At 32.3% G+C, this 15722-nt stretch overlaps 1 protein-coding gene across 5 annotated transcripts in view; it reads left to right on the plus strand.

Moving 5' to 3' along the window:
- The window catches only part of LOC149790563 (uncharacterized), a 253953-nt gene that overhangs the window by 178072 nt on the left and 60159 nt on the right, over positions 1 to 15722 (plus strand). For all 5 annotated transcript variants that reach the window (XM_089972628.1, XM_089972631.1, XM_089972629.1 and 2 more), the window contains 3 exons: positions 2625 to 2866; positions 3522 to 3653; positions 15407 to 15565. In XM_089972628.1, the coding sequence (XP_089828754.1) occupies positions 2625 to 2866; positions 3522 to 3653; positions 15407 to 15565 (533 nt within the window). The remainder of the gene's footprint in view (positions 1 to 2624; positions 2867 to 3521; positions 3654 to 15406; positions 15566 to 15722) is intronic.

The following is a 15722-nucleotide window of genomic DNA, read 5'->3' on the forward strand; positions in this document are numbered from 1 at the left end:
ATTCCGCGTCGATACAATGTTACGGATTTAGGCTAGCTACATTATATGAAAGACGGAAGATAAGGTCCTTACAAATAACATACAAGTGACAAGGCATATACTGTCTTCTTTAGCTGGTGATAAGAATGGCAAAATAAAATATACTTACAGTTTTACATCCTGAATTTCCTCAAAACGTATTTTCTTAATTCTGCAAATCCGAATTACATGAGCCATGTCATAGGTTTTCAAACTGGATTACACATTTTGAAATTGTGCCGTAATTTCGATAAGTGCAGTTGCATCCTATTTACTGCACTCAAAATGAAATAAGCATTAAATTCCATAGCTTCCTTTTGATAATTGCTATTGAAAGACTTCATATTGTTCCCACATCATGATTTAAAACATTCAGTGACAGTAACAGAAACATATTTGCAGACGTAAACACGCTTCTCCCGCGCCACTTCAATCCGATGTATTTCATGTATAATTTGCGCAGATGAATCCAGTCCAAAATCACAAACTTTCGTCGAATCGAAACAAAATGCCAAAATATATTCATTCCAGATCAAATGGAAAAGTTGTTGCAATGCGCATTCATTCACAATATGACTGCAAATTTCAATTTTAACTAGACACGCCATTTTCTTTCGAAAGTTATGTCGAGCGCGCGACTAAGTTCAAATTTATCTGGGCGGAGTTATGTGCGCATTAATACTGATGTCATTATGTAATGACAAATCTGCGCTTGTGTATTAATTTGGAATAGGGCATTCATTCATTTACGTTGTTTCTTGTAGTGTATTTTGTTTATATTATGAAACCTTAGGTAGAATAAAAAAATGAGCATATAATAAAAAGGTTACTGCATTTGTATGGGAAAATATGAAATCGTTTTGTTGGAAGGATATACTGCACTCCCAAGGTCGTGCAGTATTCCATCCCAAAACTCGTTCATATTTTCCCATACAACTGCAGTAACCTATAAAAACGCAATTATGAATACAATGGGTGTTACGCTGCTTAGTGAGAAATAGGCAAAGTTGAATACAACGGTGTTACGTTGCGTAGTGAGAAATAAGCGAATATGAATAGCACAGTGTTGCTTTGCGTAGTGAGAAATACGCATAAAGGAGTACAAGAGTGTTGCGTTCTGTAATCAGAAATACGCAGCGATGAACACAACAGTGTTTCGTTGCGTAGTGAGAAATACACAAAGACGAATAAAACTGTTATACTGCAAGTCTTGACATGTTGCATAAATATGACGAAGCTTGGCATGGTTGGGAAAAAGAAAATTAACGCGAGACTTCTGTAAGTTTATTTTTATTGTTCCTAATGATTAAGTAAAATGAGTATTATTTTGATTTTGATTTACGCATGTACATGATATTGCAACATTTAATAAGAATTACCTTACCGTCATTTATTATGGGTACATTTTTTTTTATTGGCCTTGAATGGTTAAAGGGGCTCCAAGTGGTCTAAAACGCTTACCGTTATGGGTCACTGCCATCTCACCTCTGTCTTTCTTGGTTCGAGTCTCTGGCCAGGCCATTGTCAGTGGTTCTTTCCTTTATATTCCCGAGTTCTTCCTTCACCAGTTATACTGGTCGCTACATATAGCCGATCTTGTACCGAAAAATGGCGGAAGAACAATAACTAAAAACAAGAACCAGATCTTGAATAAAAGAAAAACATGCACTTAATTTTTGTGTGTTGGCAATTATTTTCGGTAATTTGTTTTACAAGAAAGCAAGGTAGCTTTTGACCATATATGCACGATAATGCGAACGGTGAACTAGATATTAAAATTCAAAGCATATATATATATATATATATATATATATATATATATATATATATATATATATATATATATATATATATATATATATATATATGTCACATTACTATAATTGAATAAATTCTGCGCTTATATATTAATTTCGCTGAAAACGGTAAAATTGTTTGAAAATATTATTCTACGATATCAATTTTCAAGGTTTAATACATTTAAAAGAATGCACATTACTTAAATAGCATGGGATGTTGAAGCCATTCGTGAAGATCATGTCTTTTCTAGATGAAGTCTATATAGATGTATATTTCAATGAATTTCGAACAATAACTTAAATCTACTTTCCCTCGCAAGAAGCGGTCATTGTAATAAAGGGAATGATGCCATTTAGCGACTCTTTCAATGGATTGTATTGAAAATAGTTGGAACTTACGTGCACCAAAGTACAAAATATAAATGGGGACGACGGGGGAGGGCAGATGATTGTTGTGTTGACTATATTCAGGTACTTGTTGTTGTCTATATACTGATATCTGTTGTTGTCTATATTGATACCTGCATCTGTTGTCTGTAAAGTGGTATCCGTTGTTAATGCTTTATTTTTGTTATGGATGGAAAAAGAGACATACTGGATTGGTTGATTGCCATTTTTTTAGACTATTGGTTTATATCAACTACGAGGTCCCCACTGCACCCACTGATGTGCATGTTTGATAGAACTAAAATCGATTTATCCAAACTCTTTTTCCGATGTTTTTTTGTGCTTCTCTGAGAAATAAAAAAAAATACAGTATGAATGGGTACATTCTGTTATGGGTTACTATTATTATTATTATTTTAGTCGTCATCACTCACGGTGGAGCTCAGCTAAGTCCTCAGTTACAAGGAAGTTCAAGTACTTCAAAAATTATCCGTTTCCTTGGCAACTCATACATACAGTATGACTTCAATGTGTTACTACAGGAGCCACTTAGTCCCGTTGCTAACGAGACTCACACGTTCCAGTTTATTACAACTGTGGGGGATGGACTCCTGTGGCTCTTCAAGGGCGATAACCGAGAAGTTATCCACATCAGTTTGAAGGTCAGTGTACTGTACATTATTTGCTTATCTCTCTCTCTCTCATATATATATATATATATATATATATATATATATATATATATATATATATATATATATATATATATATATATATATATATATATGTGTGTGTGTGTGTGTGTGTGTGTGTGTGTGTGTGTGTGTACGAGATATTGGACTTTTTAAAACACATTTGAAAAACCTGAAAGTTAATTTAACAATGCTAATAAAAAAGTTTAATTGAGCATAAGAAGCCGTTTCTTGCCATGCTGCAAACAGTTTTTCAGAAACATGAAATTTTAATGTATTTTTTGTGGCATCAGTCCGACATTCAGTATGTCCACAGCATCTAATTTGAAAAGTTTGTTTCACTGAAGAATGATGAAGATGGTTTCAATGCTCAGCAGTTAAAAGAAAGAAATGGTCATGTCTTGAACTCTTGGAAATCCTTTTCGCTTGTTAGAGTGTCAGTCTCTTCAAGAGACTCTTGTTGTAAAATTGAATATATTATTGGGTAATTCATTTGTCCACAGCTGTTCAAATTTCAAACTGTTGTGTATATTTTAGACTGGGGACCTCCTATTTATTTCAAACTGTTGTGTATATTTTAGAATGGGGATCTCCTGTTTATTTCAAACTATTGTGTATATTTTAGGATGGGGACCTCCTGTTTGTGTATGATGATGGATCTGGCAACATCGAGCAAAGAATCGTTCGTGTACCTAGCAGCGTGCCATTGAATGATTTTAGATGGCACTCATTCAAGGTCGAGAAGTATGGCACAAGTGTATGTATTCCTATCTCTCTCTCTCTCTCTCTCTCTCTCTCTCTCTATCTCTCTCTCTCTCGTGATGATTTAAGCAAACTGTCCCTTTTCTTTTGAATACATGTGCTGACAATTTTAAATATGGGAAGTATGATGTTTTGAAACATGGGAACAACGAGGTATTTGAAACTTGGGAATCATAGTGCATTTAAAATGTGGAAATAATGACGTGTTTGAAACATGGAAATAATGAAATATTTGAAACGTGGGAATAACTTGTATTTAAAACATGGGATTAACTATGTAATTTAAACATGGGAATAATGTTTTTGAAACATCGGAACAATGAGGTATTTGAATAATGAAAATAACGACATATTTGAAACGTGGGAATAACGATATATTTGAAACATGGGAACAACTATATATGTGAATAACGATGTATTTGAAACATGGTAAAAATGATGTATTTGAAACATGGGAATAATGATGCATTTGAAACATGGGAACAACAATGCATTTGAAACATGTGAATAACGATGTATTTGAAACATGGTAAAAATGATGTATTTGAAATATGGGAATAACTATGTAGTTGAAACGTAAGAATAAAGGGGTATTTTAAACGCGGTAATACCAGTGTATTTTGATTATGTATTTGAAAAGTGGGAATAATTATGTATTAGAAACATGACAATAAAGATGTTTTCAAAATGTGGGAATAACGATGTATTTGAAACGGGGGGGTGGGTGGATAATTATGTATTTGAAATATGGGATTAATAGTATATTTGAAACGTGGGAATAATGATGTATTAGAAACATGGGAATAACAATGTATTTCCAACATTGGAGTAATAGTGCATTTGAAATGTGAAAAATATGATGTATATTTGAAACGTGGGAATAATGATGTATTTGAAACGTAGAAATAATGTTGATTTTGAAACTTAGGGATAATGATTTATTATATTCTTAAGTATGAAATATAGAGACTTATTGGCAAAATAATATATAATAATATATTTTCATTCCTTTATTTTCACTTGAAAATATAAGATTTCCTATCATGCTATGTGATACTTTGTTGTGTGTGCCTACAAAATTCATACCTTCAGAAACAGAACGAGCACTCTTGAAAATCATGTCAGTTTCTCCTATGGTGTTTAGTTGGTCCTACATGAAAATATTGCTGATCTGACATTTGATATGGACAGCATGGTGTTTTGTTGGTCCTAAATGAAAATGTTGCTGATCTGACATTCTATATGGACATCATGGTGTTTAGTTGGTCCTAAATGAAAATGTTGCTGATCTGACATTCTGTATGGACACCATGGTGACCACTTTGAAAATCTCATATTGCTATTGATTTGTAATGGATGGTGATAGCACTATGGAGTTTTCATCAAGAGACATGCTATCTTAAAGCTAGACCTAAATAATCTGGTACCAGTCTTACATGCAAAATAGGAGCTCAACAACGGTCATCATGAAAATATTTTATCACTCAGCATCCTGAAAGGACAATTATATTGGCATAGGTTATTCACCAAAAAACTTACTATGATGTCTAGTTGATCCAATATTAAAACTTTCTCAGTCTTATAGCTGATATGGATGCTGTTTAGTAAATATCAGTTTCTTCAAATGATTCTTGTTTCAAAATTGGTGGCACATTAGTAGGGTCTCTGTCTTCAGTTGAGATAAAATATTCAACCAATATCTCATATAATCAATGCATTAATATTTTCAATAGCTGTTAGACTGAAGGAAGGAGAGTAAAGAATGGCAAGAATGCCAACACAAATTTATATTCCCAAAATAATTTGCATTTTACCGTCAGCTAACTTATATTAACAGCATACATTGACTAACTACGTTGTTGTATGTACACAAGCATGTTTAAAATGAGTGGATAACTTTGTTGCCCATGGCAGGCAGTACCAACAAATGTGTTGCCTTGTGTGGACATTACCAACCAGTTTTACCCTGGGTGGACATTACCAACCAGTGTGTTGCCAAGGGTGGATATTACCAGTCAATTTGTTGCCAAGGGACTGACATTACCAGCCATTGTGTTGCCCTGGTCAGACACCACCAGCCATTGTGTTGCCCTGGGCAGACACCACCAACCAATGTGTTGCCCTGGGCAGACATTACCAATCAGTGCATTGCCCATGACAGACGTTACCAACCAATGAGTTACCCTGGGCAGACATTATCAACCAGTGAGTTGCCCTGGGCAGACATTACCAACCAGTATGTTGCCCTGGGACTTACATTACCAGCCAATCTGTTGCCCAGGATAGACATTACTGACCAATGTGATTCCCTAGACAATACCAACCAATGTGTTGCGCTGGGTCGACATTACCTACCAATGTCTTGCCCTGGGAGGACATTGCTAACCAATATAGTTTGATATTACTCCTTGGACAGATGTTATTAAATCCCAGTATGTACATTCATTACATATCTGACAGATGTTATTAAATCCCAGTATATACATTCATTACATATTTGACAGATGTTATTAAATCCCAGTATATACATTCATTACATATCTGACATATGTTATTAAATCCCAGTATATACATTCATTACATATCTGACAGATGTTATTAAATCCCAGTATATACATTCATTACATATCTGACAGATGTTATTAAATCCCAGTATATACATTCATTACATATCTGACAGATGTTATTAAATCCCAGTATGTACATTCATTACATATCTGACAGATGTTATTAAATCCCAGTATATACATTCATTACATATCTGACATATGTTATTAAATCCCAGTATATACATTCATTACATATCTGACAGATGTTATTAAATCCCAGTATATACATTCATTACATATTTGACAGATGTTATTAAATCCCAGTATATACATTCATTACATATCTGACATATGTTATTAAATCCCAGTATATACATTCATTACATATCTGACAGATGTTATTAAATCCCAGTATATACATTCATTACATATTTGACAGATGTTATTAAATCCCAGTATATACATTCATTACATATCTGACATATGTTATTAAATCCCAGTATATACATTCATTACATATCTGACAGATGTTATTAAATCCCAGTATATACATTCATTGCATATCTGACATGATATTAAATCCCAGTATATACATTCATTACATATTTGACTGGGTATTCCAAGCACTTTTGGGATATCAGCAAATACTATTAAAAGCACTATGCTGTTGTTACCATCCTTAAGCCTCAATATGAAAATAAAATTTAGAAAAAAATCATGTAAATCAGTCAATTACTTTTCAAGATATGACCTTTCAATGTTTTTAAGGAAATTTGAGATTCCCACCAAAAATGTAATTACCATTAACTTCAGATGGGTAAAAAAAATAATTTGAAGCTTTACAACAGTGTCATTTACTGGAAAGCTAGACAAGTTCCTTGTTATTCAAGAAATGCAAGCACTACAATCAAACACAACAAATCCTCTTTATTAGGTTCACTCTAAATCAGTAAAACTCAGAGGGCGGTCTTACTGGAAAAGCCAGAAATTGAGCTTTTCCATGTCTTTGCATCCTTGGTATAATAAGACCATGACATTTAAATGCAAATCAAAGTATGTTCATGTGAGAAAACTTTCTGAAAACAAAGCCCAATTTTTTCTGGGCCAAGGGGTATGAAACTTTTACCGTACTAGATCATAGAAATCGCGGAAAAAGAGCAAAATTGTGAATGTCAAAAAAAGATGCAAAACTGACAATTTTCAGAAGGTCACAACTTTCTTATTTATTAACAGATTTTAATAATTTTTGTACCAAAATGCCGGGTGTTATTTGAAGAGTTCATGCAACAAACAACGTTAGTGTGAAAGTAGGTTTTAAAGCAGAAGCAATATCTGAAAATAGGCAAAAGTGGCAAAAACAACAATTTTCAAAAGTTTCCAACTTATCAATTAGTAACTGATTTTTGATAGTTTTTGCACCAAAATGGAGCATAGTACAGCCTTAATACATGCATGCTAATAAAACAAATATAATTATGATAAAGCAAAGATAGGTTACAAAGCAAGAACCATTGACAAAGTATCAAAATGTTTCACTACGACTACAGTTGTAAATGTCATAAAGAACTGCCTTGTTTAAAATAATCAGAAAAGTAACATCTTTAACAAAGTTTTAGCTTGAGAATTTTATTCTGCTTTATTTTGCTGGTCAATTTGTCCAATAATTTTAACTTTCCAAGTTCGCTCATCACTTGAAATTGGTTATACATTAAAGCTCCAAACAAACACAAAACATGACTTAACCTCGGCAATGTCGTCACTGGCTGGCCATTTTAAATGTTTGGTTTTGATTTTTGTCTGGCATAAAAAATGTACGAGTGTCAGATTAGGTTGGTGTACTTCCAACACTTGTCCAGTGTAATATTGGTCATTGTAATACACAGCTATCCATGTGAAGCAGAATGAGGATAGGAATTTAAAGATGTTATTAAATCCCAGTATATATATTCATTACATATCTGACATATGTTATTGAATCCCATTATATATATTCATTACACATTTGACATATGTTATTAAATCCCAGTATGTACATTCATTGCATATCTGACATATGTTATTAAATCCCAGTATGTACATTCATTGCATATCTGACAGATGTTATTAAATCCCAGTATATACATTCATTACATATCTGACAGATGTTATTAGATTCCAGTATATACATTCATTACATATCTGACATGTTATTAAGTCCCAGTATATACATTTATTATATATCATGTCACTATAAATAAAATTGATATACTTGGTCATTTCTCATATCACTGTTTAAATCATAATTTAAACACTTCACCACCCGATGTACTGATATTTTTGTTTTATGCATACTGAGATTTAGAACACTAATATTACATATAATGGGTAGTTGAACCTAGTGAACATTTCAACATACCTATTTTACTTGTTCTGCATTGTATTCTTTGCCATGTGATCCATTTACTCATCAAGAAACAACTCAGTTCTTAGTATTATAGTGTTATTATATTCATTAAAGAGCATGCTTTGTTAGTGTCAGTCAGCAAAGAGTATGTTTTGTTAGTGTCAGTCAGCAAAGAGTATGTTATGTTAGTGTCAATCATTAGAGGGTCTTATGTTAGTGTCAGTCATGAGAGAGTATGTGTTAGAGTCAGTCATTAAAGTGTTTTATATTAGTGTCAATCATTAAAGAGTCTTATGTTAGAGCCAGTCATTAGAGAGGATATGTTAGAGTGAGTCATTAAAGTGATTTATATTAGTCTCCATCATTTGATAGTATGTTAGAGTCAGTCATTAAAGAGTCATATGTTAGTGTCAATCATTAAAGTGTTGTATGTTCGTGTCAATCATTAAAGTGTCTTATGTTAGAGCCAGTCATTAAAGTGTCTTATGTTAGAGTCAATCATTAAAGAGTCTTATGTTAATGTCAATCATTAAAGTGTCTTATGTTAGAGCCAGTCATTAAAGTATCTTATGTTAGTGTCAATCATTAAAGTGTCTTATGTTAGATCCAGTCATTAAAGTGTCTTATGTTAGTGTCAATCATTAAAGAGTCTTATGTTAGAGCCAGTCATTAAAGTGTCTTATGTTAGAGTCAATCATTAAAGTGTCTTATGTTAATGTCAATCATTAAAGTGTCTTATGTTAGAGCCAGTCATTAAAGTGTCTTATGTTAGAGTCAGTCATTAAAGTGTCTTATGTTAATGTCAATCACTGGATAGTCTTATGTTAGTATCAGTCATTAGAGCATCTTATGTCAGTATTGAGAATATGCTATGTTAGTATTAATCATTAAAGAGTCTTATGTTAGTATTAATCATTAGAAAGTCTTATGTTAGTGTCAGTCATTAAAGTGTCTTAAGTTAGTGTCAATCATTAAAGTGTCTTAAGTTAGTGTCTATCATTAGAGAGGATATGTTAGGGTCAGTCATTAAATAGTCTTATGTTAATATCAATCATTAAAGTGTCTTATGTTAGTGTCAATCATTAAAGAGTTTTATGTTAGAGTCAATCATTAAAGTGTCTTATGTTAGAGTCAATCATTAAAGTGTCTTATGTTAATGTCAATCATTAGAGAGTATATGTTAGGGTCCATTATTAAAGAGTCTTATGTTAGTGTCAATCATTAAAGAGTCTTATGTTAGTGTCAATCATTAAAGTGTCTTAAGTTAGTGTCAATCATTAAAGAGGATATGTTAGAGTCAGTCAATAAAGAGTCTTATGTTAGTATCAATCATCAGAGAATATGTTAGTATTAATCATTAAAGTGTCTTATGTTAGTGTCAGTCATTTGAGAGGATATGTTAGGGTCAGTCATTAAAGAGTCTTATGTTAGTATCAATCATTAGAGAATATGCTATATTAGTATCAGTCATTAAAGTGTCTTATGTTAGTGTCAATCATTAAAGTGTCTTATGTTAGTGTCAATCATTAAAGAGTCTTATGTTAGAGTCAATCATTAAAGTGTCTTATGTTAGTGTCAATCATTAAAGTTTCTTATGTTAGTGTCAGTCATTAAAGTGTCTTACATTAGAATCAGTCATTAAAGAGTCTTATGTTAGAGCCAGTCATTAGAGAGGATATGTTAGAGTCATTAAAGTGATTTATGTTAGTCTCCATCATTAGATAGTATATGTTAGAGTCGGTCATTAAAAAGTCATATGTTAGTGTGAATCATTAAAGTGTTGTATGTTAGTGTCAATCATTAAAGTGTCTTATGTTAGAGCCAGTCATTAAAGTGTCTTATGTTAGAGTCAATCATTAAAGTGTCTTATGTTAATGTCAATCATTAAAGTGTCTTATGTTAGAGCTGGTCATTAAAGTATCTTATGTTAGTGTCAATCATTAAAGTGTCTTATGTTAGATCCAGTCATTAAAGTGTCTTATGTTAGAGTCAATCATTAAAGAGTCTTATGTTAATGTCAATCATTAAAGTGTCTTATGTTAGAGTCAATCATTAAAGTGTCTTATGCTAGAGTCAATCATTAAAGAGTCTTATGTTAGAGCCAGTCATTAAAGAGGATATGTTAGAGTGAGTCATTAAAGTAATTTATGTTAGTCTCCATCATTAGATAGTATATGTTAGAGTCAGTCATTAAAGAGTCATATGTTAGTGTCAATCATTAAAGTGTTGTATGTTCGTGTCAATTATTAAAGTGTCTTATTTTAGAGCCAGTCATTAAAGTGTCTTATGTTAGAGTCAATCATTAAAGTGTCTTATGTTAATGTCAATCATTAAAGTGTCTTATGTTAGAGCCGGTCATTAAAGTATCTTATGTTAGTGTCAATCATTAAAGTGTCTTACGTTAGATCCAGTCATTAAAGTGTCTTATGTTAGTGTCAATCATTAAAGAGTCTTATGTTAATGTCAATCATTAAAGTGTCTTATGTTAGAGTCAATCATTAAAGTGTCTTATGTTAGAGTCAATCATTAAAGAGTCTTATGTTAGAGCCAGTCATTAAAGAGGATATGTTAGAGTGAGTCATTAAAGTAATTTATGTTAGTCTCCATCATTAGATAGTATATGTTAGAGTCAGTCATTAAAGAGTCATATGTTAGTGTCAATCATTAAAGTGTTGTATGTTCGTGTCAATTATTAAAGTGTCTTATGTTACTGTCAATCATTAAATTGTCTTATGTTAATGTGAGTCATTAAAGACTATATGTTAGAGTCAATCATTAAAGTGTCTATGTTAGAGCCAGTCATTAAGGAGTCTTATGTTAGTGTCAATCATTAGATAGTATTATGTTGGTATCAATCATTAGAGTTTTTGTGTTAGTGTCAATCATTAAAGTGTCTTATGTTAGAGCCAGTCATTAAAGAGTCTTACATTAGTGTCAATCATTAGATAGTCTTATGTTAGTATCAGTCATTAGAGAGTAATTGTCATTATTGAGAATATGCTTTGTTAGTATTAATCATTAAAGGGTCTTATGTTAGTGTCAATCATTAGAGAATATGTTAGTATTAATCATTAAAGTGTCTTATGTTAGTATCAGTCTTTAGAGAGTCTTATGTTAGTGTCAGTCATTAAATAGTCTTATTTTAGTATTAATCATTAAAGTGTCTTATGTTAGTATCAATCTTTAAAGGGTCTTATGTTAGTATTAATCATTAGTCTTGTGTTAGAGTCAATCATTAAAGTGTCTTATGTTAGTGTCAATCATTAAAGTGTCTTATGTTAGTGTCAATCATTAAAGTGTCTTATGTTAGTGTCAATCATTAAAGTGTCTTATGTTAGTGTCAATCATTAAAGTGTCTTATGTTAGTGTCAATCATTAAGGTGTCTTATGTTAGTGTCAATCATTAAAGAGTCTTATGTTAGAGTCAGTCATTCAGGTGTCTTATGTTAGTGTCAATCATTAAAGTGTCTTATGTTAGTGTCAATCATTAAAGAGTCTTATGTTAGTGTCAATCATTAAAGAGTCTTATGTTAGAGTCAATCATTAAAGTGTCTTGTGTTAGTGTCAATCATTAAAGTGTCTTATGTTAGAGTCAATCATTAAAGTGTCTTATGTTAGAGTCAATGATTAAAGTGTCTTATGTTAATGTCAATCATTAAAGAATATATGTTTGAGTCAATCATTAAAGTGTCTTATGTTAGTGTCAATCATTAAAGTGTCTTATGTTAATGTCAGTCATTAGAGAGTATATGTTAGAGTCAATCATTAAAGTGTCTATGTTAGAGCCAGTCATTAAAGAGTCTTATGTTAGTGTCAATCATTAGATAGTATTATGTTATTATCAATCATTAGAATGTTTTATGTTAGTGTCAATCATTAAAGTGTCTTATGTTAGAGCCAGTCATTAAAGAGTCTTATGTTAGTGTCAATCATTAGATAGTCTTATGTTTGTATCAGTCATTAGAGAGTAATTGTTAGTATTGAGAATATGCTTTGTTAGTATTAATCATTAAAGTGTCTTATGTTAGTATCAGTCTTTAGAGGGTCTTATGTTAGTGTCAGTCATTAAATAGTCATATTTTAGTATTAATCATTAAAGTGTCTTATGTTAGTATCAATCATTAAAGGGTCTTATGTTAGTATTAATCATTAAAGTGTCTTACGTTAGTATCAATCATTAAAGAGTCTTATGTTAGTATTAATCATTAGTCTTGTGTTAGAGTCAATCATTAAAGTGTCTTATGTTAGTGTCAACCATTAAAGTGTCTTATGTTAGTGTCAATCATTAAAGTGTCTAATGTTAGTGTCAATCATTAAAGTGTCTTATGTTAGTGCCAATCATTAAAGTGTCTTATGTTAGTGTCGATCATTAAAGTGTCTTACGTTAGTGTCAGTCATTAAAGAGTCTTATGTTAGAGTCAGTCATTCAAGTGTCTTATGTTAGTGTCAATCATTAAAGTGTCTTATGTTAGTGTCGATCATTAAAGTGTCTTACGTTAGTGTCAATCATTAAAGTGTCTTATGTTAGAGTAAATCATTAAAGTCACTTATGTTAGTGTCAATCATTAAAGTGTCTTATGTTAGTGTCAATCATTAAAGAGTATGATATGTTAGTTTGAATCCTTAAAGAGTATGATATGTTAGTGGGAATCATTAAAGAGTATTTTATAGTAAATTAAATGTAAATCATCAAAGCATACAATCATTACAACATATGTTATTTTTGTGACAATCATTAAAGCATGTATGTTAGTGTTAGCCATTAAAGAATGTTTATCTGTTCCCATCATAAAAGATACGTGATGTTTGAGCACAGCATAAGTTAAAAGAAGTCATATGCTTTTGTATATGAAAATACACAGTATGGCATATGTGTTTGAATGAGTTTGATATGGCATATGTATTTGAATGAGTTTGATATGGCATGTGTTTGAATGAGTTTTATATGGCATATGTTTTTGAATGAGTTTTATATGGCATATTTGTTGGAATGAGTTTTTTATGGCATATGTGTTGGAACGAGTTTTATATGGCATATATGTTTGAATGAGTTTGATATGGCATATGTGTTTGAATGTGTGTGTGTGATTTGGATTTTTAACGTAGCTTTAACAATTTTTCAGTCATATCGCTACAATATCTCCATTGTGATAGTTTATAGTGATGTCCTGCACTGTGGCATCATGCCGCAGATATTTAGCATGATGTCACACCCAGTCACATTATCCTGACACCAGGCCGACCAATCCTAACACTAACCTCTTAATGCTGAGTACCAAGTGAGGCAGCTGTTAGTACCATTTTTGAAAGTCTTTGGTATGACTTGGCTGGAGATCGAACCCACGACCTCCCATATCTGGTGTTTGAATGTGTTTCATATGGCATATGTTTGAATCAGTTTGATATGGCATATGTTTGAATCAGTTTGATATGGCATAGTGATACATACTCGTATGCCGTATCAAACAAGTTCTTTTCCTGACTTAGAAAAAAAAAGCATGAACGTGGTTTTGTATTTATTAACCCCCCCCCATTTTATGCTTTCTAAATATTTTGAGCTTGACAGTATGAATACACTAGAAGAAAGCTTGATTCATTGCAAGTCAAAGAAGAAACCTAAGTAGTTTAAATTTGGGTGGGTGTTCAATTATAAAGACCAGATTGAGTAGATTGAATGTGGGTGGGTGTGCGAAATGAAACACCAGATTGAGTATTTTGAATCTAGGTGGGTGTGCGAAATGAAACACCAGATTGAGTAGTTTGAATGTGGGTGGGTGTGCGATATGACACACCAGACTGAGTAGTTTGAATGTGGGTGGGTGTGCGATATGAAACACCATACTGAGTAGTTTGAATGTGGGTGGGTGTGTGATATGAAACACCAGACTGAGTAGTTTGAATGTGGGTGGGTGTGTGATATGAAACACCAGATTGAGTAGTTTGAATGTGGGTGGGTGTGCGATATGAAACACCAGACTGAGTAGTTTGAATGTGGGTGGGTGTGTGATATGAAACACCAGACTGAGTAGTTTGAATGTGGGTGGGTGTGCGATATGAAACACCAGACTGAGCATTTTGAATATGGGTGGGTGTACAATATGAAACACCAGATTGAGCATGCTGATTACATGAGTATGTAAAAAAAATATTGAGAGTAGAATGAAATACTTCAGAAGATATCAAGGGCTCGATCTGTCGCTGTTATGACGTTTTCTTCTTAATATAGCAACTATACCATAGATCTGCCTTTGTTAAAACGCTTTCTTCTTAATATAGCAACTATACCACAGATCTGCCTTTGTTAAAATGCTTTCTTCTTAATATAGCAACTATACCATAGATCTGCCTTTGTTAAAACGCTTTCTTCTTAATATAGCAACTGTACCATAGGTCTGCCTTTGTTAAAATGCTTTCTTCTTAATATAGCAACAATATCATAGATCTGCCTTTGTTAAAACGCTTTCTTCTTAATATAGCAACTATACCACAGATCTGCTTTTGTTAAAACACTTTATTCTTAATATAGCAACTATACCATAGATCTGCCTTTGTTAAAATGCTTTCTTCTTAATAGCAACAATACCATAAATCTGCCTTTGTTAAAACGCTTTCTTCTTAATATAGCAACTGTACCATAGATCTGCCTTGTTATAATGCTTTATTCTTAATATAGCAACAATACCATATCTTTGGACTGCTTATGTTTCCAATAATACCCTATCTTTGGACTGATTATGTTACCAACAGTACCATATCTTTGGACTGATTATGTTACCAACAATATTTTAAGAACATATTTTGGTTTCTTATATTTAGTTGAAATTCTACATAGATGGCATACATGTGGATGAGATGCGAACTAGGAAGGAGCTACAGTTTGTGTCTCGTGGGAACATTTATCTAGGTGGCACAGCAAAAACCAGTGAATTAACCAATGGCCTTGTTACTTCTAACTTCGATGGCGCCATAACTGATGTAAGTTGAATCTTGTGCTCATTTGATTTTTTTTCTTCCTGGTAGTGGCATTGCATTTGTATCTGTATTGTAAGGATTGTAATTTTAGTCTTGTAACCATGTGGTGCAGGCTTTTATCTCATATATTTATGCAATAAATAATATTGACTAAAACGAC

This window comes from Sinohyriopsis cumingii, chromosome 10 (assembly GCF_028554795.1).
Source record: "Sinohyriopsis cumingii isolate HCF-2022 chromosome 10, ASM2855479v2, whole genome shotgun sequence".
In the NCBI taxonomy this organism is placed as follows: Eukaryota; Metazoa; Mollusca; class Bivalvia; order Unionida; family Unionidae; genus Sinohyriopsis; species Sinohyriopsis cumingii.